Source organism: Bombyx mandarina, chromosome 12 (genome assembly GCF_030267445.1).
Source record: "Bombyx mandarina strain Sakado chromosome 12, ASM3026744v2".
Lineage (NCBI taxonomy): Eukaryota > Metazoa > Arthropoda > Insecta > Lepidoptera > Bombycidae > Bombyx > Bombyx mandarina.
Genome location: NC_143219.1, coordinates 11812075 through 11836010, shown reverse-complemented (window position 1 = coordinate 11836010; position 23936 = coordinate 11812075). Strand labels below are relative to the sequence as shown.

Genomic DNA, 23936 nt, shown 5'->3' with positions numbered 1-23936 from the left:
TAACAAGAAAAAGAAGTGTCTATGTGGTTTTACTATCGACATTTTCGTTAGTGAACGTTTTTTTAATTCACTATAAAACTGGCACAGTTCAGGAGCTATCATGATGTGTGTGACGATTTGCTTGACGTATATTGCCAAAAATAAATCTTTCTGAACATACTTACTGAAGTATTCAAATGCTTAAGTCGCTGTGGCCTAAAGGATAAGACGTTCGGTGCAGTAGTATCTATCGATGCACCGGTGTTCGAATCCCGCTGGCAAGTACCAATTTTTTTTGATGAAATACGTACTTATCAAATGTTTACGAATGACTTCCACGGTGAAGAACATCGTGTAATAAAAATCAAACCTGCAAAATTATAACTTGCTTACTGATGGTAGGACGTTTCGGGAGTCCGCATGGATAGGTACCACCACCATCCTGCCTATTTCTGCCGTGAAGCAGTAATGCGTTTCGGTTTGAGGGTAGGGCAGCCGTTTTACTGTAAAAACTGAGGAATTTACAACTTACTTGGCGTTCTATAGTTATCGGAGTTAAGAGACATCATCCACCCAGACATGAAGATTTTTATAAATGAATGATCCTATTTTTATGCCTTCCCAATCTGTATCAACTCCAGCAAAATAAATACGAGTAGTATACGAGAAGCCTTAAGTACCTACTAAAGTTTTTAGGTTTTCAATACTTGCTGCGTTATGATTTTGTCGTTTATCATCACAGATTAAGCTTCAATAAAAATTAAAAATTACAGTCATCTTTCACTACGAAAATCGGACCAACTAAAATCCGCAGCCGGCAGTTGATCGGCGAGGCCATTTTAATTCTCATTTCAATTTGCAGTGCTTTATTTGTGCTGTCATCAAATTAATGCCACGACAGTATCAATTAGCGGAAATTTCTCTTCTCTTTTTGTACGTTAATGGATAAAGCGGATAAAACAATTGAAAACAATAAGTTTGTCGCAGAAATAACCTACTTTGTTTAAAAATACGCTGCGGTCGATTTAATACCGAATTTTAATTTGGAAACGACTGTCGCGACGTTTTATTTCGTAAACAATTTCCATTTTTTTTGTCTAACATTTTCATTCCCTTTATTTTATTTATTTATTTAAATAAGTACTGCCACATCACAAACATCTAACATTGAAAATAAATTTAAACTATTTAATTTATGGCCTGATGCAGTCACATGCACAATGGCGTACATAGCATTGGCAATTAATCGGCTCGAAAATGGAATACAATAATAATAATAATAAAACAGTACTATTTGTTGAAATATTAATAAAAATGTCTAAAAATGTTATGTCATATCGAAAAGAAGAAATGTTAATATAATGTCAAACAACAACAAGTCAGTTATATTCCCTTGGAATAAAGACGAACACACAGATCCTCTGTGGGAGATTGGTCGTGGAAATTAGCAATGCCAGAGACAAAATCAAGCCAATGTGCTCTAATTACTAACGCTCAACAATTACAACCAAGTTTTTAGAGACGCAGGATCCCATTTCAACAACATTTATTTTCTGGTATGTTTAATTCTTTATTTATTAACGTTCAAAATGAAATTAAGCAATCGAAATGAAATATCTTGTATTAAAAAGTACTATAATGTTACTTTATCATCTCGCTACGATGATAGAAGCCGATTGTTTGGAAAATATAAACCAACTAGCGACCCGCCCTCGCTTCGCTTCGGAAACATTAAAACACACATGAAACAAAAAAAAAAAAAAAATAATTAAAAAAAAGTAGCCTATGTTCATCAGGGACAATGTCGGCATCTAATGGAAAAAGAATTTTTCAAATCGGTCCAGTAGTTTCGGAGCCTATTCGAAACAAACAAACAAACAAATCTTTCCTCTTTATAATATTAGTATAGATGTATGAAAATTTAAAGAAAAGATAAAACTAAATATTAGGTTAAATACTAGATTACAATATAAGTTCGATCTCCCATTTCAATATGTATTAGAACATCGGATTACCCCTTTTTTCAGCTTAAGAGATAGTCGGATTTTTGTCGAGAGATACGTTGCGGGCTTATCGTCTATGTTTATTATATCGATTATACGAAATATTAATATGTACTTTCCGTCTATAAAGCGGGTTGCAGGAAATTCAATTTAAACTCGTTTTATAACAATCTAATCTTAAAAGCAAATTAAATCTTATTTGAATTTTCAATCATGATATTAGCCTAATTTAATTTTAGTAAAAAATCCTTTCCCGCAAATCTTAAGTAGAAATTGAGAAAGAAGGCCCAATTTCTCAATCAAACACCATATACTTAAAGTATTTTCTTCAGTAGTCTTGACTCGTAGTCAAAATTAAAACTACTTTTACTCACTTCAATCTCGCTATTTTTAGCATCATCATTTTATTTCCGACATTTCTGCCGCATAGTCCTTACTCTTTTTATTGTTAATTAAAATAGGAATCACTAAATAAAATTCAATAATGCTAAAAACAAAATAACTAAGGCATTTAAAAAAAGGACTTTGAATTTGGACGTCTGACTTTTTGTTTCTTCACTCCAAAAACTTATATTATTACAGTATTCAGTAACAAAATCGAGTATCCATTTTAAAATTTACTCTGAATTATTATTATTATTATTAACGACAACTTCATTTTTATTTCTTTGTAGGACCATCAATGTTTTATGTATTACAAAGTATGGCGTAAATATCATTTTAATACACAAGATTTCATCCGACATCCAAATTCAAAGTCCTTTTTTTTAATGCCTTAGTTATTTTGTTACTAGCATTATTGAATTTTATTTAATGATTACTATTTTAATTAACAATAAAAAGTGTAAGGACTATTATATTTAATTAAGTACTAGAACCCTAGACGTAACATTTAGGCCCTCATTTAGGCAATTCAATTCACAGTATAACTAAAGAGTCCTAAAATAACGCTATTCTTTCATAAACATTCTCACGTAATTACCATACGGTGTTTGAGCGGTTAAAACATATCGGCCAAAATTCAGTGAATTATGAGGGATGGTGGTGACAAAATGAGGCCACGAAAAAATTTAAACAAGGAAATTTTAATGTAATCATACCCGATAGGAGGGCACAATGTCGTTGTTAGCCTCCAAAAAATCTTCGTTCATAATCTAATATCACAATACAAAAGCTGTTTAAAACACGTTCAGAGAATTACCACTCTAAAGAGGTCACGATTACGGAAAACTTCATCTTCCCGCTTTTTACCATATTAAGAAGCTTTTACGTACTGTACACAAAAAAAAAAAAAACTCCTGCCTATATGACACCATTACAGAAGACAGGTCTCGGTAATGGAAATTTGCATAGGCACCTTAAAATTTTATTCATAAGGAGAAAATTGTTTCGCATATTCGGCGGGGCGGGTGCGACCGCGCGTTCCACGCACTCGGGCCAGAAAAATCGAATTATTGCCGAGCATTACGTATTTGGGCCGCATTAGGGCTTGTAACGAGTGCAAATGATTACTCCAAAGCCGGGTCCTCGATGATTTCTCTATCTATAGCTGTAACACAATGGGCGGGAAAAAATCTGACAACTGAACCGTCGCGTGAATTTACTGTTTCCTTAGAATTCGGAATGACGATAGCATTCAATGTTTTCGACGCCTGTTAGTACAGAATAAAAACACTTGATGTTTTTATATAATAAAAATTCTAAATAATAAATTTTCGAACGAGTAAAAATGAAAATTGATTGACACTATTGCTAGAACATTAATTGAATTAATAGCGAGATTTAGAAAACTCACCAGTAAGCTTACCATCATTAATGATGTCTGTATACAATCATACATAGCCTTGGCTTAGTATGACTAGATTAGATAAATAAATCTCAAGTCTGTATACAGTCGTACATAGCCTTGGCTTAGTATGACTAGATTAGATAAATAAATCTCTGGTTATTAAGTTCCGTCCTCCTTTTTATTTCACGGGGTGGGTAGACATGCTGACGGTCTGCTGCTGTTAATAGGTTACTGGAACCCATAGACAACATAGTGTGATTGTCACCACCCTCCGCGAGATATAAAATCGAAGATTTGTAAGGTTTTAGCCCCGAAACCTTGAAACCTTACCAACTTTTAACCCTTTCTCTACTATTGATGACTAGATTCACCCGCCACAAAGCGCCGCCTATACACGGTGTGTGACTATAGTAACAAGCTGGGTGTGTGACTATAGTAACCGGCTGAAAAATATGCATATATGCGCTGGGTGATGTACGCACTTTCAGCACGGAGGTCAGTTTCCTGCGAAACACTTTACAGTGAGGCTTGCAGCAGCGAAAGGGTAAAATTGGAACCTACGAGTACTAAATTATTACGCAAAGTCAGGCGCGTATTTCCTTCAAATTTGATTTTTTTTATTGGTAAGATAGGTGGACGAGCTCACAGCCCACCTGGTGTTAAGTGGTTGCTGGAGCCCATAGACATCTACTACGTAAATGCGCCACCCACCTTGAGATATAAGTTCTAAGGTCTCAGTATAGTTACAACGGCTGCCCCACCCTACAAACCGAAACGCATTACTGCTTCACGGCAGAAATAGGCAGGGTGGTGGTACCTACCCGCGCGGACTCACAAGAGGTCCTACCACCAGTAAAAAATTTCGTGTATAATAATAATTATAAATTCAGTATCAATAGACACGAGTGCACCACCATTCATTAGGCCCCGATAACGTATTGAAGAATACAATTAAATGAAACTTTAGTGTCACTTACGAATGTTCTTTCAGTAAAAGACGTATGGGTATCACCAACATTAAGTTCGGTTTTTATCCATTTAGTTATTGAACTCTAAAAAGTACCCGAATAATCGTTCACTTAGCTTGCAAACCCTGGTTATGTAGCTTAAGGCGAACGTTTCCTTTCCTACAATTTTTATCTATGCTTTTTTTTATTTTGTTACGACATTTAAAACAATATCACTACTGACAGACTATTTATACAGAATTATAATTTGCGTAATTACTGGTGGTAGGACCTGTTGTGAGTCCGCGCGGGTAAATACCTATTTTCCTTGCCTATTTCTGCCGTGAAGCAGTAATGCGTTTCGGTTTGAAGGGTGGGGCAGCCGTTGTAACTATACTGAGACCTTACAACTTATATCTCAAGGCGGGTGGCGCATTTACGTTGTAGATGTCTATGGGCTCTAGTAACCACTTAACATCAGGTGGGCTGTGAGCTCGTCCACCCATTTAAGCAATAAAAAAAAAACAAAATGTGTGCAATTCACACGTGGTAGAAGTGAAACCTTCCAAAATTAAAATACAATTATCCTAAACGTCTTAAGTATATGTAAAATTTTGTCATTAGTAAATAATTGTAAGGTAGCGCCCTCTGTGAATTGATATTTTAATTTCACGTATAATCCTAAATTAAAATTCACTACAAGAGCTTTCATACACACGTTAGTATTAAAAAAACTCACAGACGGCGCTGTATTAAATAGTATGTATATTTCTGTCTCATTCTTTGCTGGCTTCATCCTACGCATTTTTGTATTTGTGTCTCTTACCTGTCGTTTTTTCCGTTGCATCCGGTTTGAAATCACAACGATTCTAAAGAAGTTTTCACTTTACACAAAAAAAAATACAGTTAACAAGTAACAACGTAAATATAGTTGAATATTCAAGTCAATGAACCGGAAGGCATACAAACGTCCTTTGTAGTTTGCTTTTCATCAGTGGTATTGAACGTCGTGTTGACTAATCAATTATTAACATATTTACTCAACATATGTAAAACTTTAATTGATAATTTTACAAATCTGAATGACATTAATATAAAAATATAATTTTCACTATCGATGTGCTGTTGTTTCTTAAGCATTTCAAACATAGGTATGTTTTTTTTCACCTACGACTAAATGGTTCGCCTCATAAAGAACATTAGTAAATTTCCACAAAAAAATACACAAGGTTTTGCAAAGTATTATAACGAGTTTTTCACCATAAAGCAAATATCCCGAAAAACCTCTCTCAAAACAGCCGATACATTCGTGTCGAACGCTCCAATTAAGAATCACATTTGGGAATACATATCTCGCTATCTCACTCACATATCCGCACTACATTGGCGGTAATATAAACACCAAATGCGCTTCCTTTTAAAATTTCGTCAACTACCGCCAACATCAGAAAAAAAAACTTAAGTCAATTTTGAATAAAAAATATTCGACAGCCTACATTTTTATGAAAATTACGACCAACCCTATTTGATCTACCCCCTCTACGTATGAGTCACCACTTAACTAGAGATTACTAAAATGTATTCCACAATAATACGCAGACCAAGTATTTTCGGTTGCCGTTTATTGCGAACGTTATTATATCATAATTCAAAAAAAAGTTCTAGCGCTGATTTATCCGGGAGCAGTGTGGAAATAAACTCTCCAGGTCTAGGGGGTGACGCTTAACGCGTCGGGGATATTATTATCTTAAATTAAATTATCATACTTATACATTTTAGCCGTGCTATGTGTAATGTTATGCTTTAAGTAAAACTAAAATAAATAATTTAGTTTGTTTGTTTACTGAATAAAAATTTCAGAGTGACGATTGCTCGGTGACCCTTTAAAATCGATACAACATTATCGATATGCGTAAACAATTTGAATTTTAAAGTTTGACCTTCCAAATGACCTTATAACGCGACTGCTTTAAGAAAATGGGTATTTTCGACCTCTGTCCGTTATACATAAGAAGAGAACATTCGAGTTTGCCGATTTCCTCTAGCAACCAGTACTACTTACATGTCCATCATCCGTCTGGCTGTGTGTATGGTTCCGTGGCTGTCAGAAAGGCGATTAAGGGAATCATTTAAAAATGGGCAGCTGTGTTCTTAGGGTATCTACCAACATACTGAATTTGGCATTTATCAGTAGCATAGCATATTGTAAATTGCACGGATAATCCACCATGAGATTTCCAACTGATCTTTAAAAATGGGCCGAGGATATAGCATGCGATCTCATAAGTCCGTCGCTACTAAAAATGACCAAAGCAAAATCGATATGGGCTTGTCAAAACCATCCCTACACTCCGGTACCCTATTTTGCATATAGTATTTTTACACAATCATATCAATAGTCTCGTTCAAGTTAAAGCGGTTTATTGAAACGCGGCAGTGAGACGTATTGTAGTGAACATCACACAATGTAATTTCGTTGTTCTTTGTTTGCAGACAATCAGGGTTGAAGACAGGTTGCGGTTAAGCCGGACGCGTTCGGCTTTGAATACCGATGACGGGGCGCAACTACGCGAGTCGTTTCAATTTGTACTCTATGCATAAGTAATGTGAAAAATATGGATACACCGCTCCGATGCGGAATACAAGCTTCTGTAAAATATCGACTTATATTTTTATTGTAACCGGTTCGGTTGTTCGTTCCTCACTACGAATGTTTTTGACGTTGTGTAAATAATCTAGGACGTAAAGTTTTCTTTGATCATTACAGACGTATTTAAATGAAAACGAGGTCGGTCGATTTGTGTTTGATTTAATACTCAGTAATAATGTACAAAAAGAAACATAAGCAAACTAAGAGCTGTCCTGTAATACCAAAATGGAGAGGTTAATATGGAAAAAATGTCTATCGAAACTTCTGGAACACTGTTAAATCTATACGTGAAATTTAGTGATTTATGTTTCGGTTGTATTATTTTTTTTTGCAGCGATGAGCGGACGAGCTCACCTGGTTTTAAGTGGTCACAGGAGCTCATAGGCGCCCTACCCTAAAATAAAAAATCTTATGGCAAAAGAATAGAAGGCTATTTTTTATTAGGCTGTAATAAAGTGGGCATTATGCAGATGGATGGAGACAGACTTAATTAGCAATGTTTCTTTTTAAAATAAACTGAAAATTAAAAAAATAATACTACTGCTACTACTAGAATGAACAAACGGATTCGTGATAAGCTTAGTGTTGAGGTGTTACGACAGGCGATGGGTACTACAAGGTGAATGCAACCAGCGCCTAAATAAATAAGGTTGAAATAGCAATCACATTACAAATGGGATTACTCAATCAGAAAATCAAACCAGCCGATTAACGTTCTAAACGCCAATTTCAATTCATATAGAATACGCTGTATTAAAAAGTTTAATATTTTTTATTTATATATTTAAAGTAACCTTTACGGTTTATTCTCGCGTTATTTTAAGGTTATTTCCGATACTTTAAATACTTTACAGTTTTCGTGGATACGGAAGACTGTCGTATATTAGTACTAACTAGAGGTCCCGCAGTAGTCGAAATTCGACTATAATTATTTGGAATTGTAAGTTTGTGCACTATTATGATTGTATTTTCAAAGACTGTTATACTTCTATAATCACAAATTTCGTCAAGACTGCACTATAGAAAAATATTAATAAAGACAAACAATATTTAATCTATTCTCAGTTTGAACACAGACGTCAAGAACAAAAGTTTGACACTAAAAAAATAGTATGCATGCGCGTGTGCGTCAAATACTGGTAATGGTAGTGTGTGTAATGTTTTCTTTATTGATTTAATGTATTATTTTTAAAAAATATTAGCATTGTGCATTTCTTCTCTATATTGTCTATAAGTGTGGAAAATTTCATACTCCTCCGCCCGCGCAATTTTCGGAATAAGGGATACAACGTTTTTGCTTCACGTATTAATATATAGATGATATCCACGACCTAACTTAAGGAAACCTAATATCTTAGAATTGTCTTCAAGGATTGAATTTTGATTGATTCGAAATCGTGAACTCCTCTTGCTATCGAAGCATTTATCCGGGTAACAGCTCAAGAACAAAGGAAGGTAATCATAATAAAAGTGAATCACCTTTTTTCATGTCTGAAAGAATATCTGGCAAATGGTGATATTTTCTTGAGCGTCACATATATATAATCGTTAAGTTACATCGAAAACGATCAAATGTTTTTTTATTTTGTTAACGAACGTCTTTGAAACGTTCTCTTTTAGAATACATTAAGCGAAACGGGCAATGAAAGAAAATCAATAACAAGCGAAAGGCAAACGTAGTCATTTCCGGTCTAATTCACTCGAATGGCCATCGAAAGCTACCGAAAAATATAATTAATAGTATAATACTTCGGATTACGGGCGAATCGTAGTCAAAATTAAAACTACTAGAGGTCCCGCAGTAGTCGAAATTCGACTATAATTAACTGGAATTGTAAGTTTGTACACTATTATGATTGTATTTTATACTTCTGTAATCACAAATTTCGCCAAGACTACATTATAAAAAATATTAACAAAGACGAACAATATTTAATCTATTCTCAATTTGACAACAGACGTCAGGAACAAAAGTTTGACAATAAATAGTATGCATGCGTGTGTGCGTCAAATACATGGTATGTAGGGTGTGTAATGTTTTCTTTATTGATTTAATGTATCTTTGATGCATTATTTAAAAAAAAAATTTGCATTGTGCACTTCTTCTCTATATTCTCTATAAGTGTGGAAAATTTCATACTCCTCCGTCCGCGCAATTTTCGTAAAAAGGGATACAAAGTTTTTGCTTCACGTATTAATATATAGATATAATTTAGCAGTTTTTTAGTGTTCATTATACATTAAGATTCTCGTCGTCCGTGGTGACCGTAGTAGTGAAATTTTTTAAGTATTGAAAACTTCGGAAATGACATAGCGATTTTTTTTTTTTGCTTATATGGGTGGATGAACTCACAGCCCACCTGGTGTTAAGTGGTTACTGGAGCCCATAGACATCTACAACGTAAATTTGCCACCCACCTTGAGATATAAGTTCTAATGTCTCAATATAATTACAACGGCCGCCCCGCCCTTCAAACCGAAACGCATTACTGCTTCACGGCAGAAATAGGCGGCGTGGTGGTACCTACCCACGCGGACTCACAAAAGGTCTTACCACCAGTAATAAACACAAGATTAAATCGTAGAAGTATTACAAATATAATTAAGGAAATACTTAGATTGAAAATACTTTAGATCAATTCAAGACAAAGACAATTATCAAAATACATTTTTAATTATTCTCTATCTTGTTAACGACTTATATCAACGTGGACCAAATAAATGCAAAAAGTTAAGTTAGTGAATCTTACTATTGATGTTTCGCGGCTGAGGAGTGTAGATTTGAGCAACTGCTTTTTTCTGAACGTCGTGAATGCCATCACGAAGGTACATGAGGTGGGAGTCTCAATGGTATCGTTTGACCGCTGTCTCAAATCGGATCGCATGATTGCTTCGAAACATAATTTTACAGTGGTATCGCACGATGTGAACTTACAATACGCCCTTAAAAACAAGTATCTTGAATTAGTTTACACGTAAACGTTCTGAAGACGTTATCTCATCTTTCTGGATTAAGTTTCCGATATGCGACTCTTACTTATTTACACTGAAGTATGAAACAAAGGTCTATGCTTATTTATGATACAGTCGCACGCTTCAAACTATTCGACCTAAACTGTAATGAAGGTATGTTTAGTTATTTGATGTCTCAAACATTCGACTTGTCTTTCATACATGCAATACTAGTGGTATGTTGTAAATCCACATTAGAGAATAACTTACCCGATTATACTTGTTTCCGTGACAATAATTTCATGGGTTAGTGCAAGATGCGCGTGTTCGGAACAGTAAGACTTCAGCCGTCCAATGCGGCACTCATATTGTCGACGAATACCAATACTTATGAGGTGGGTAACTGATAACATGAGGTGGGTAACTGGTAACTGTGAGTTTACACGCCAAAAATAAATTAAGTGAATAGTAAATAGTACAATTGCTAATTCAAACATCCGGGTAATTTTTTATTTCTTCCTACGTGTGTGCAACTGTCGGCCGTCTGCCTCGTAAGTCCGGTCACATTTATTATTAATTAGGTAAAATTTATTTATTTTACTTTGCATACTATAAGAAATCTGACAGATCAGTAATTTTACGTTTGCCGGAAGCCTCTAATTTCTGAAGCCAGAATTTCAAAAGGTATCCTCTATGTTACTTAGCTTAGCTTTTAAAAGCTGCGCTAACAGTTGCCCGAACTTCGTTTTGTGTCATTCGTTCTACGGTTTTCTATTTTGTTCCTAAGATACAGCGTCTGTATGAACCTTATCTAGAAAAGGGATCCGTTAGGTATCTTAGTTTATTGATATCCATTCCCTAAGATATGCTTTCTTCTCTTTTCTGGACTAGCACACCCGTAAAATATGGAAGAAGTAAAAATCCTAAAAGAGTCCGCAGGCTACCTTGTCAGGTAGGTTCAATTTATGTTGGTCTCCAGTGCAAAATTTACTGTTAGAACCGCAATTAGATGTCTGAGCTGCTTTCTACAAAACCTTTTGGCTTTTTCATGAATGAATTTCATAGTCGCAAGGAAAGTCGTCGTGGCCTAGGATAAGACGTCCGATGCATTCGTATCCCGCAGGTGGGTACCAAATTTTTCTAATGAAATACGTACTTAAAAAATGTTCACAATTGACTTCCACGGTGAAGAAATAACATCGTATAGGTAATAAAAATCAAACCCGCAAAATTATAATTTGCGTAATTACTGGTGGTAGGACCTCTTATGAGTCCGCGCGGGTAGGTACCACCGCCCTGCCTATTTCTGCCGTGAAGCAGTAATGCGTTTCGGTTGGAAGGGTGGGGCAGCCGTTGTAACTATACTGAGACCTTAGAACTTTTATCTCAAGGTGGGTGGCGCATTTACGTTGTAGATGTCTATGGGCTCCGGTAACCACTGCACACCAGGGGTCTGTGAGCTCGTCCACACAACTAAGCAATAAAAAAAAAATACTAGGAACGTCTGGGGTCTTACATCGCGTGTTCACAGTGCACTAACTGCTTAAAAGAACAAATATTACGGCCCACATTCAATTTTTTTTGTCGTAGAACTTTATAGGAAGATGTTGATTGGGATTAGGTCAGAAATTCCCAGATTATATTCAGTATCGAGAGAATCCAGACTTATACTGAACATCGCGTAAAGGAGACGGAAAATCGTGGGCCAAAAATGTAATAACTTGGAATGTAGTCTAAAAAATTTGTCATATTTTTTTATATAAGAATATAAAAAATCACCTCAATCCTCTTTCTGGGACCGGAGAAAAATGAGAAAGTTAGTTTTAGTCGGTATAACGGTGTGATCGATTTAATTAATCGATTACAGGATTATAAAAAGAAAAACATTGCACTAGGTAATTAATGCAAAGTAATTAAATGAGCGATTTATACTTGTTGTATACAAGTGCGGTATACGCCGGATTTAATTGCGATTATATACATAAATGAAGAAAAAGTCTATTATTACTTAACAAAGTAATATGATTATCGATTTCAAATCGATTAAAATCGATTGTATTTTTGATGACAGCTTTGACAGTAAGCTGACATGACGTTTGTTCATAGATTATACAATTATTTTTTGGCGCTTGTTGGTTTTTTCTGCTATACTCGTTTTGTATCTTCGACGCATTTTGAGTGTGTATCTATCGGGCTGTTTTTATATTTTCAACGATCACTGCTTTATTATTACGGATTCCAACTCTGCCAGCCTTGTACGACAATTGCTTCTACACTGGACACCGAAGATCGCTCACACGTTTGACTTGAAATTGTTGCATTGGATACTGTTGAAATTATGGATCGCTGTGTGAATTGTGGGATGGCAATTCCATATTCTATACCTGATATATATCATTGATGTTCATTCTTATTATGACATTTAAAAGATTATCCAATGGATATAATAAACATTTACTTATGCTTAAATAAGTTATTATTCAGCTCTTTTAAAGAGATTGTAACATAACCTAACTTTTACTAAATCTTGATTAACTCGGCTCTCAGATTGAGAAAACTTTTAAAATTTTCAACAAGGTACTGATAAATCTGAATCTATTCATTCATATTAGTTTCATCACGTTACATTCGGGCCCAAAAATGTATGTAATCGTTTCAGTCTCCTTTTAATAGATACATGGGATGTACAAACCCTGCGCGTGTTACATATTTGCCAAAGTAAAATTTCATCTAATGCGCAGCCTGGCTTAATAACGATGTGATTTAATACTCATTTATTATCAGTAAAAGCTCTTTATTAGCGGCGTATGCGTTGTGTGAATATGTCGCTAGTACAGAAACCGTAAAAATGAAAAAGCCCTTTTACAAAGGATATTCGGCTGGATCCGTACATATATGGAGACTTTTTATCAATATGTATATACTGATGTAACGATTAGATCCGCGAATAAAGAAATCTTTAGGAATTGGATCGCATTATTTTGATCCGCGAATAGTGAAAACGAGAATGAAGGAAGTGCGAATAAGCAGCTTTTACTGTATTGTATCGAATTAAATAGTTTAATCCGTAAAAATGTTTGAAACTGTGTTCATGTTGTAGGCTTTTTTTCATCTTTAGTAATTTATTATATTGATTCTAATCCTATCCGATAATTGAATTACCTTTCTCGCGAAAATCATTGTAAATACACATTAATATCAGTAGTTCTGTGAAATGAACGAAAGCGCCTTATATTTTCCTCTTTTGAAGTAAGATATTATATCGTAGCGTCGTGAAAACTTCTTATACCGATTCCTTGAAGGGCCTACAAAAACGAACACCCATGAAGAGATCCCTCGAGACCCGAAGCACTTGTTCTAAGTGGTTTAACATAGACGAACTCAGCTAAGGTTACATCTATCATGCACTAATTCAATCACAATTTTCTCGGCTTCTCACTTTGTCCGGTCGTAAGTCCGTAGACGTGTATACAAACATATATAATACTAGCCGTACTCGCCCTCTTCGCTGGGCACTTAAAATTAACATTATTATTTATTATCATTATTATTAGGGAGTCCAACACTCATATAAATATTAGTTTATCCGTTAAGTACATGTATTTTCTACATGGATACCAAGTTTCAAGTCAATCGGATGCATGGTTCAGTAGTTATAACGGAACATCCGTAAAAACCACTGTAGATTTATATATTAGTAAGATAAGATAAGATATATGGTATTTATTCTATTCTCATAAATCAGTTGTTGGTACAACTTAAAGAGTTGAAGTCGAAACATTAATTAATTTGGGACTAGCCAATTGGAATCTGGAATGTATGGATTCAAGATGGAAGTTTTTTTCAAAGTCGATAATGAGTGATTTATGGACATCAGCATTGCCAAGCCATAATACTACCAAATATAATAAGAAACAGATTCTCAATTCACAAATTATAGTTTTTTATTTATTTATTAATCTCGCGTCACATCAACGAAAATTGTAAATTCGAAATGTCGTTAAATGTGTTATGATTAGAAACGCAATCAATATCCGTATATAAGTATTTTGATATTGTAATTGAATTGACTAAACAAGAATATAGTTAATGGAGCGAATAGGTCAAAAAAGCGATCGCCGATCTCGTCACGAGGACATCACAATACGTTTCCACGTAAACAGTTGCGCCAGGGATTTTAGCATGTAAATAAACGAGCGGTTGGCGTGGCTTCCGTCAATTCCGACGTAGGCAATAACTACACGATTATCCTATTTGGGCCCGCAACACAGGCGTGACTCTTTTCGAATTTTTTCATAAGCCATGTTCATGCATTAAGTAGCCAATTTGCTTCTTAGAGTAACTACATTAGTTTAACGAGATAATATTGGAGCATTTGTATATTGCCCGTGTCATTTACTGCATGAAAATATGAGAGTTTTATAGCCCGTAATTCTTGGTTCGATTTGAGTTACTAGTTGTGCTATCAAACGTTATATTTCTTTTTAGTTTTTCGTCTTCTATCGATTTAAGTTTATGTAATACAATGAATATAATTTTATATAATGAATAGATAGTTAAACAATTATTCTAACTTCATTCGATATTTCAATGACAACATAGCCAATCAGTGAAATGATAAAAATAGAATTGAAATTTAAAAGCTTCGTAATACCGTAAAGCTTTACAAAATTACACAGCGTTGATTTTGTTTCTGTTTCCTTGTTATTTATTCCTAAATCTGTGCATATAATAAAAGGTAGGATATTTCCTCAACTAACAACTTGTAAGATATGTTAGGACGTTTACGTAAATTTAATTTGGCAAACTCGAACGGGATTTGTAACATTCCGCATACATTTTTGTTTTAAAACACGGTATGCCAGTATTTTCTCGACTCCGTAAATCGTATTCAAAGTGACGAGAATGCAAAATTAGGAGAGAGAACATAAATATTCAGTAAGACTATATAAATAAACGAAGTTTGGGCCATTTATTCCGATACACCGGGACTCTGTGCACAGACTGGAAAAGTTAGGCTGTACGGGATTTCCTAATGCGATTTTAATTCGTTCTCCCCGCAACGGAGAGGGTAATTTCAATAAAAGCGAAGCCCGTAGACATTTTCCGGCGGAAAAAACAATCGGAAATAGGACGTGTGAAAAACAATACGAATTAAGCGTATGGCCGTTTTGATTAAGAGAAGTAAAAGCATTTTAATGTTGTCTTTTACCTTTAATTACAATGTAAACTTCGACATAGACTGAAGATTATTCCGGTCGCAAGCCTTCGATACGCAGAAGAGCACTTCAATATTCATTACCAGTTACGGGTCGTTTTTAGGCCGGAAAAGATTTCGAGTTAACGAGCCCTTCTACGAAAAATAGACGATTTATTCTTTCGGACAAAAGAATTCAGCCGTTTCAGAGAAAAAAACAAAAACAAGAAACAAAGTTTCCATCCAATTGTTTCCATAATACCTACATTAATAAATCGTCATCGGCCGTCTCTCGTCTTGAAGAGCTTATCTAAACGAAATAATAATTCGGTAAATGGTACATAATCTAACTTTGCATATGAAATTGCTTTGTGATTTTTTACCAAAGTCAATTGATGTCAGGACGCGAACACCGCCACCCACAGTAACACATCAAACAGAAGTTTTAGTGGAATTCTACAATTTCTTTTGGCATCGAGTGATTGCTCATTATCCGGAGAATTTTCCAGCTTTGCCAGATCGCGTAATCATACTCGAGGGCTCAGCAGGGATAAACGCATTACAACCGACCTAAGGATCGGTGATATGAATTAATTAATCAAGAGGCTAAATGATCTCGCACGATTATAGTTCCATTTTCAAGGAATAGCTTGATTAATAATAACATTATTAAAACTTTTTTCAGTTGCATTGACTATTAATAAGACGATTTTCACAGTCCTTCAGATGTCAATTGGCTACTAAAGCCCATATAATTCTAAAGATGAATGCTCCTTGAATCGTGAAGTCGAAAAACGTTAATTGTGTTGGGTAATAGCCTACATGCAATAGTCTTATGACCGAAATGCAAATCTAGAAATAGAAACGATGGTACCTACTAGCTCATTATAAGCCCTTACTATAAAATTGTTTTTGATTATCTAGCTGTACCTGACGAATTAACATTCCTCGGTGCAAATATTTAAAGTATAAAAGAATATGAATAATAAATAACACGAAACAAATAAAAGTGAACCGTAGTCTACGCAATAAAAATATTTACAAAAATCTAGACGGAAAATTGCCGTGTGATTATACTTCAAAAGCATAGTTGTTACGAATAATATTAAAAGAACTAGTCAAGACCGACCGTTCTTTGATTTTATGTTGACATTGATCCGATCGGTAGATTAATCGGAAAATTTCATCAAACTCGGTCCAGCCGTTACGGAGTCTATAGAAAACATACACTCGTCGATTTTTTTGTTAATATCGATTAGTATTATTACATTTCTTTGGTTATTAGATCTCGATCGATTCAGTGATAGTCCTGCTACTAAATACCAGTTCCACTGCACCGTAAATATAATATTCGAGCTTAAGCTTTGGGTTAAGGGCGGCGAGCGTTTTCTTGGCGAAGCGTTTTTTAGAATTGGGATTAGATATAATCTTGATCCAATTGTATTCGACCCGATCCATCTCGAGACATCTCTGTCGGACACTGCTACACCGTGCGAGTGTCAGAGTTCGCATAACATTTTAAATTTTTTGACATATTTTCGATAATATTTTCAATATTCTCCTCGACAGAACTGAAATTTGATAGCCGTTAAAAAATTCTATTGACATCTAAGAGTCACTTATCACAAGGTATGTTAAGAGCTAGTTTCAAAAAATATAATTAAGTACCGGTAAGATAAAATTAATTAATCATTCCGGAAACACACACAAACATATCATGAATAAAGCCTTCTCGGGCGAATTACCTGTGAACTCCTAAGTGCTTAAAATAAAAATATTACATACAGACTTCCAGCTCGTTTTCTATTTGTGACAAAAATAAACAGGACATTGTATGAGATACGCGTGGGGGCTGGATGGTACGAAATGACGAAGTAATTTATTTATACAGGTATATTTTAATGAGTACGACGTATTTTTGTCTCGGTTAAGACATTTTATAAATTTGTTTTGTGTTTGTTTAATCATATTCGATTATTGATTGAAGGGTGTGCCACGTTTTTCTGTTTCACTCTTTATTGCGTCTAACTACTTTAAGTATTTACACATAAAATAGAAAATATAGAAGCAAAGTAAGCAAGACTCGCAAATAATGTTTTGAGTTAAAATGTGAAATCGATTTTTAATATAATACATTGAAAAGTTTTTACGTGAACTACTTTATGGTTTGTACTATGTTTTTATTGCCCTTGTAGGCAAACGGGCAAACGGCCCACCTGATGGTGAGTGGTTACCGTCGCCCATGGATTTAGGCAATGGCAGGAGCAGAGCCAACGGCGGATCCAGGGGGGGTCATGGGGGTCATAACCCCCCCCCCCCTGAGCTAGTTCCAGGACTTGAACTAACTTGGACTAATTGAAGAACATCATGATTTATTTATTATCTATTGTTATCAAAATTAAATTATAAGTTCTTAACTTGCCCACGACTATGTGAGCCCCTCCTGGCGCCAAAGCTGGATCCGCCCTTGGGCAGAGCCAAGCCGCTGCCTACCATTAAGTACTCTCCATAAACCTCGTTTGAAGAAGGATATGTCATAGCGCTCGGGTAACACCATGGAGTGGAGCTCATTCCAAAGCCGGATGGTACGTGGCAAAAAAGATCTCTGGAAACGCACTGTGGATGAACGCAATGGCTTCAGGTATTATGTATGAACTTTATTCCGGTGTCGGGCGGTGCAATGGTAAAAACGAGATGAGGGTATCATCTCAAACAATTCCAAGACTCAATTTCAAAAGACAGACATGAAAACAATTTTCTAAACAAAGAAAAATATAATTTATTTTCTCTAAAAATAAGCCGTGTGCTTGTACTTACTGTGCGACAAAATTAAGTTCGCGTAAATTCTTCGTAAGCTTAGGTTCAAAGATAGCTTCAAATTGAGAACGCCTACATGTTTCATGTTTGATTGTGTTGCGTTGTGAATAAGAGTGGACTGTATTATTAGTTTGATATTTTTATTTATCTATAAGTGACAAAATAAAGAATTTTAAATTAATGACTATAAGAAATAAGAAACAGATGTATCGCCCTTGACGGCTGGAAATGGAAAGGGGTAAGGCGTCATAGCGGACGTCGCTCGTTGACACCTTTGACGTTCCGAATTCAAACAATTGTTTATAGCTTAAACAACTGTTACTACGACTATTATTATTATTTGTTATTGGCCTTGTAGGCAGACGAGCATACGCCCCGCCTGACGGTGAGTGGTTACCACCGCCCATGGACTTCAGCAATGCCATAGGCAGAGCCAAGCCGCCGCCTACCATTTACTAAACGATCTGACCAAACTAGTATTAAATATTAAGTAAGACATTCGCACGTGAATATCGCCATCTATCTTGAGACATGAGGTCGAAATTTCGATTGCAATTGTATTGTATAACTGAAATGCATGTCTGCTTCGCGACAGAAATAGCCGTGGTGGTGGTATCCACCACTATACGCCTTACCCCCAGTAAATGCCAGTTGACGATCCCAGTACGCTGATTTACTCAGCGGATGCTGGTACCCATACGCCGGTGAATACTTTAGTCGTCCTATCCTATCCCAGCGGCCATAGTTTTTCTGATACAATTGAATTTCTAGTTATATAAACTTACTAGCTGTACCCGTCCGCTTCGCTGGTCATTTAAAATTAACATTATTATTTCTCACCCCCACAAAGATTCTCATCATTAACGCCCCCGCAACTGGTGTAGGGAGTCCAACACTCACATAAATATTAGCCTATCCATTAAGTACATGTATTTTCTACATGGATACCAAGTTTCAAGTCAATCGGATGCATGGTTCAGCAGTTATAACGGAACATCCGTAAACACCAATGTAGATTTATATATCTACCTAGTCAGGTCATAAATTCTGTCACATGTTTAATGTAAAATAATTGAAACAAGTTTATTCATTATGTAACCATTCATATAACAAAATGAACTTAACAAAACATAGATTCTTATGACACTAAAGTTTATTCAAAATGACCTCCGTGATTTTGAAGACAGGTCTTCAATCTGCGGGGCCAGTCGTCTGTCGCAGCACGGACGAGGTCCATGTCAATATCGGCGGCTGCCTTAATCAAGGATGTCTTGAGTGACTCCAAATTGGGATGAGGCTTTGAGCACGCCTTTTCCTCCAAGTGTTGCCATATCTTGTAATCTAACGGATTCAAATCTGGACTAGAGGAGGGCCAGTCTTCGTGCCGGATGAAGTCGATTTCACGCGCCGCCAGCCAGTCTTGTGTGCTCTTCGCTCTATGAGCTGGCGCCGAACCTTGTTGGAATACCCAGTGCCTGTTATTGAACATGGTATGAGAAACAGGTTCCACAAGGTTCGTCAGGACTGTATTTTGATACACAACTGCGTTCGTTTTTACACCTTTCTCACAAAAATGTACCTCTGTTAAGCCCCAATAAGAAACTCCCAACCATACCATGAACGAGGATGGAAAATGACCTCGTTGAACACGCGGAATACGGTTGCTCGCTTCTTCACTACTGTGTGCGTACACCTTATCATTTTGTTTGTTGTAGCTCTCTTCTACGGTAAAAATTTTTTCATCCGAAAAAAGAATTTCCCGATATTTTTTTCCCGCGTACCGCTTCAACAAAGCGCGGCTTCTCTTCAGTCTCAGATCCATTAGACGAGCATTCAAACGATGTCCTGTTTTTCTTCGATATGCCCGAAGCCCTAAGTCTTCATTTAACACCCTTTTCACCGTGGTTCTGCTTAACCCCATCTGAAGGGCCAACAGTTTCTGCTTACGTGTGGGATTTTTTTGAATTCGCGCCTTCACAGCTTTTATCACTGCTGGAGTCCTAACAGACCGAGGGCGACCACTTCTTAACCTGTCATCTACACTAGAGTCTTCATTGTATCGTTTGATGATACGATAAACGAATCTTTTGGTTATATTCAAAATTTTCAGTATGTTAAAAATTTGAATTGGCGCGTAACCGCAACGATGCAACGCAATAACTGCAACACGGTCTTCTTTAAGCGTCCACTCCATATTTAAAAATGAGTAAAATTCTAAAAGTATACATTTTTATTTTCATGAACAATTCGAAATTCGAATTCAATAAACTTTTTTGTGGCCAGCATTCTAAAAGAAAAGTTTTTACTGTGTGACAATACTTATGACCTGACTAGTTATATATTAATACGTGATGCAAAAACTTTGTATCCCTTTTTACGAAAATTGCGCGGACGGAGGAGTATGAAATTTTCCACACTTATAGAGAATATAGAGAAGAAGTGCACAGTGCTAATATTTTTTTTAAATAATGCATAAAAGATACATTAAATCAATAAAGAAAACCATACACACACTTCATACCATGTATTTGACGCACACACGCATGCATACTATTTATTGTCAAACTTTTGTTCTTGGCGTCTGTTGTCAAATTGAGAATAGATTAAATATTGTTTGTTAATATTTTTTATCGTGTAGTCTTGGCGAAATTTGTGATTATAGAAGTATAAAATACAATCAGAATAGTGTCTTCAAACTTACAATTCCAATTAATTATCGTCGAATTTCGACTACTGCGGGACCTCTAGTTAGTATAGATACTAAAACATACCTCTAGATAGAAGCATCACAACGAGTAGCAGAACCCGAAGCTCTTTGTACATCAATGCCATATTTCTTGAGGTTCAGCCTCAATGCACTTGTTCTCTAAACTGGTATCGCTGTCGCCACCACGTCACACTCATTTTACTAATCAATCTGCAACAAGAAAAGATTAATCTCAAATTATAGTCTCAAGTATAGTTACAACGGCTGCCCCATCCTTCAAACCGAAACGCATTACTGCTTCACGTCAGAAATAAGCAGGGTGGTGGTACCTACCCGGCGGACTCATAAGAGGTCCTACCACCAGTTAAAATACATACACATATATAAAAATATATTAAACTCATTATTGATATATGCAACGATTTTTATTACAATTCAACAGTCTCAGAATATCACTTGTGGAATGCAGATCGTACTCATATTATATTCTGTTAAATTAAAACAAAAGATTTAAGAATAAACGTCAATAAAAACAAAAGAGCCATGGTACTCAATTTTGCGGTTACTGACTTTGGCCCTAAATGAAGCAATAGAAAGGGGGGTGTCGATTTTTAGCCCACTGAATTTCTCGCCGGATCTTCTCAGTGAGTCGCATTTCCGATCCGGAGGTAGATTCTGCAAAGCACTGCTCTTGCTCGAGCTAGTGTTAGCAACGTCGTCAGGTAAGAGCCCTGTGAGCTCACCTACTCGTTCTGCGAATCTAGTATAACCCCTCAAGGTTAATAGAATAGGTAGGAAAAAAAAGTCGATTTTTGATTGAGCAGTGTTTCGAGATGAACATATTCCGCACAAAGCAGTGCTGACCTAAGATAGTTTTTTTAAAGTGAGATGCTTTTTGAATCGAGAAGCTAATATTCTCTCCAGAGCTCACGGCTACTCTATCAAAGCCTAGTATAAAATATCGGTCGTGAATATCAAAACAAACGTGTAGTGTCTGCGGTAGGCAGCGGCTTGGCTCTGCCCCTGGCATTGCTGTAGTCCATGGGCGACGGTAACCACTCACCATCAGGTGGGCCGTATGCTCGTCTGTCTACAAGGACAATAAAAAAAGTGTGTGTGTCCGCTCCGACGCACGACTGGAGTTTACTGGATATAAAAAATTAAACGAAACAATACGAGAAATAGTTCTATATTACGACAACACGATACACTACAGATTATTAACAAATTAACGAGACACAAAACAAACGACTAACAAATATATGAAAATACAATAATGAGAGAAACGCGCGATCAGTACGAGGCTTTGTGGCGGACTGCCGGCGCATGTACTAGCATGTCACACGAAATGCGCATAACGCATTTCGTGTGACATGCTAGTACGATTTTGGTCCCCATAATTTTCATACCCCGGGCCTATATATGTAAATCGATTCTAAAGGAGTAAACTCCAAAAAAATCGGATACGCATATCTGTATATCACGCAATCATAAAAAAATATTGATATCAAAAAACGTTTTGTTTAAAGCGTTAAGAAATTCAGAAGTGCAAAGGGATCTGGTGGCCAAACAGCCAGGCGTCCGGAATTAACTTTCTTAATTTTGCCCGCCCTAATCTTTTTAATTATTTTAACAAGGCATTGAATTGTTAATTTTTCGCAACGTAAAAATTCAGAACAAAATTTGTCTGGAGGAGATGTTGTGTTCTTATGCAAAACTTTTGATTTTTTGTTAAATTACGAACGAAAGTTTGATCTTAAACTATTTCAACCCGAGATATTTTTTTAAAGTACTATCTATATAAACTGAAACTATTCAAAACTGAGCTTGGAGGGTTTTGATTTCTTGCTAGACTGGGGCAAAGCCAAAGGTTTCTATAATCTGAGGGTCGCCGCACTAGCCTATTTAATGTTAAGTAATAAAAAAAAAATCCTGTGCTTTCCATAGTTTCAAAATGCATTTACCTGCAATGTGTCCGCCCATCAAGATAAATAAAATAATGTACAATAAAAAAAATAATCGCTTAACCCGCATCTCAGTTCAGTTTAATTGTTCCTGCCGTAGTAATTTAATTTTAAAAGGAATTAAGATGAAAAGATAATCTCAAAATTTAAATAAATACGTAAAAATACTTCATCAAAGAAATCATATCATAATACGTCATCAAAGAAATCGTAAAGTCAAAAATATTAATTGTCGTCAAAGTTACCATTCTAAATTTATTGTCGAGTAATTTTCCGCCTGTGGTTTCGCATGCGTGGATACAATTCATATCGCGTGGTCCGACACCCGTACTCAACAGTGGGATGAAAGGTAGCATACGTTCTTTCACAAGGTTCAAACTATTTCCATAACAAATTTCAGAGGCTGCTTTATCTATGGTGTGGGGTGTACGTTGCACACGGAGTGAGAGGGCGCCGACTTCGACACTTTCAATGAACATTAAGCTTTATGATCGATTGCTTAAGTTACATAATAAAATTATAGCCAACGATATTTGACCTAAGTATAACTGAAATTTATTAATTCAAAAGCAACCAATTGGAGAGCAGTTAGTTAATTTTTACAATAAAAATTGTCTACAATAACATACAGTTATAAATCTCAGTAAAGCTCACGTACATTTACATTCACACAAGCACACCAAGCTTGTCTATCTCTGTCTAACGCGAATGTAAGAATAGGATATACGAAACACCAAGTTTCAGGAAATTTGCGTGACTTAGTACAAAATGTATGCGTCGAGTTCCTTCCTTCTACGATTAGACATTCACTTAAGGAACTACCCACGACAACAACATTTACTCGAAGTAGAAACTAAACAGTTTATCTTCATCAACACAAACTCTCCACGTTTTCGAAGAGATGCGAACATTTGATGTCATTATTGCAAAA

General features: G+C 35.9%; 1 protein-coding gene across 1 annotated transcript in view; it reads right to left on the bottom strand.

Moving 5' to 3' along the window:
• Positions 1 to 23936, bottom strand: part of beat-IIIc (beaten path IIIc) — a 130426-nt gene that overhangs the window by 74792 nt on the left and 31698 nt on the right. Inside the window, exon 2 of the mRNA XM_028178498.2 lies at positions 21106 to 21251. Within this exon, the coding sequence (XP_028034299.1) occupies positions 21106 to 21166 (61 nt within the window). The 5' untranslated portion in view covers positions 21167 to 21251. The remainder of the gene's footprint in view (positions 1 to 21105; positions 21252 to 23936) is intronic.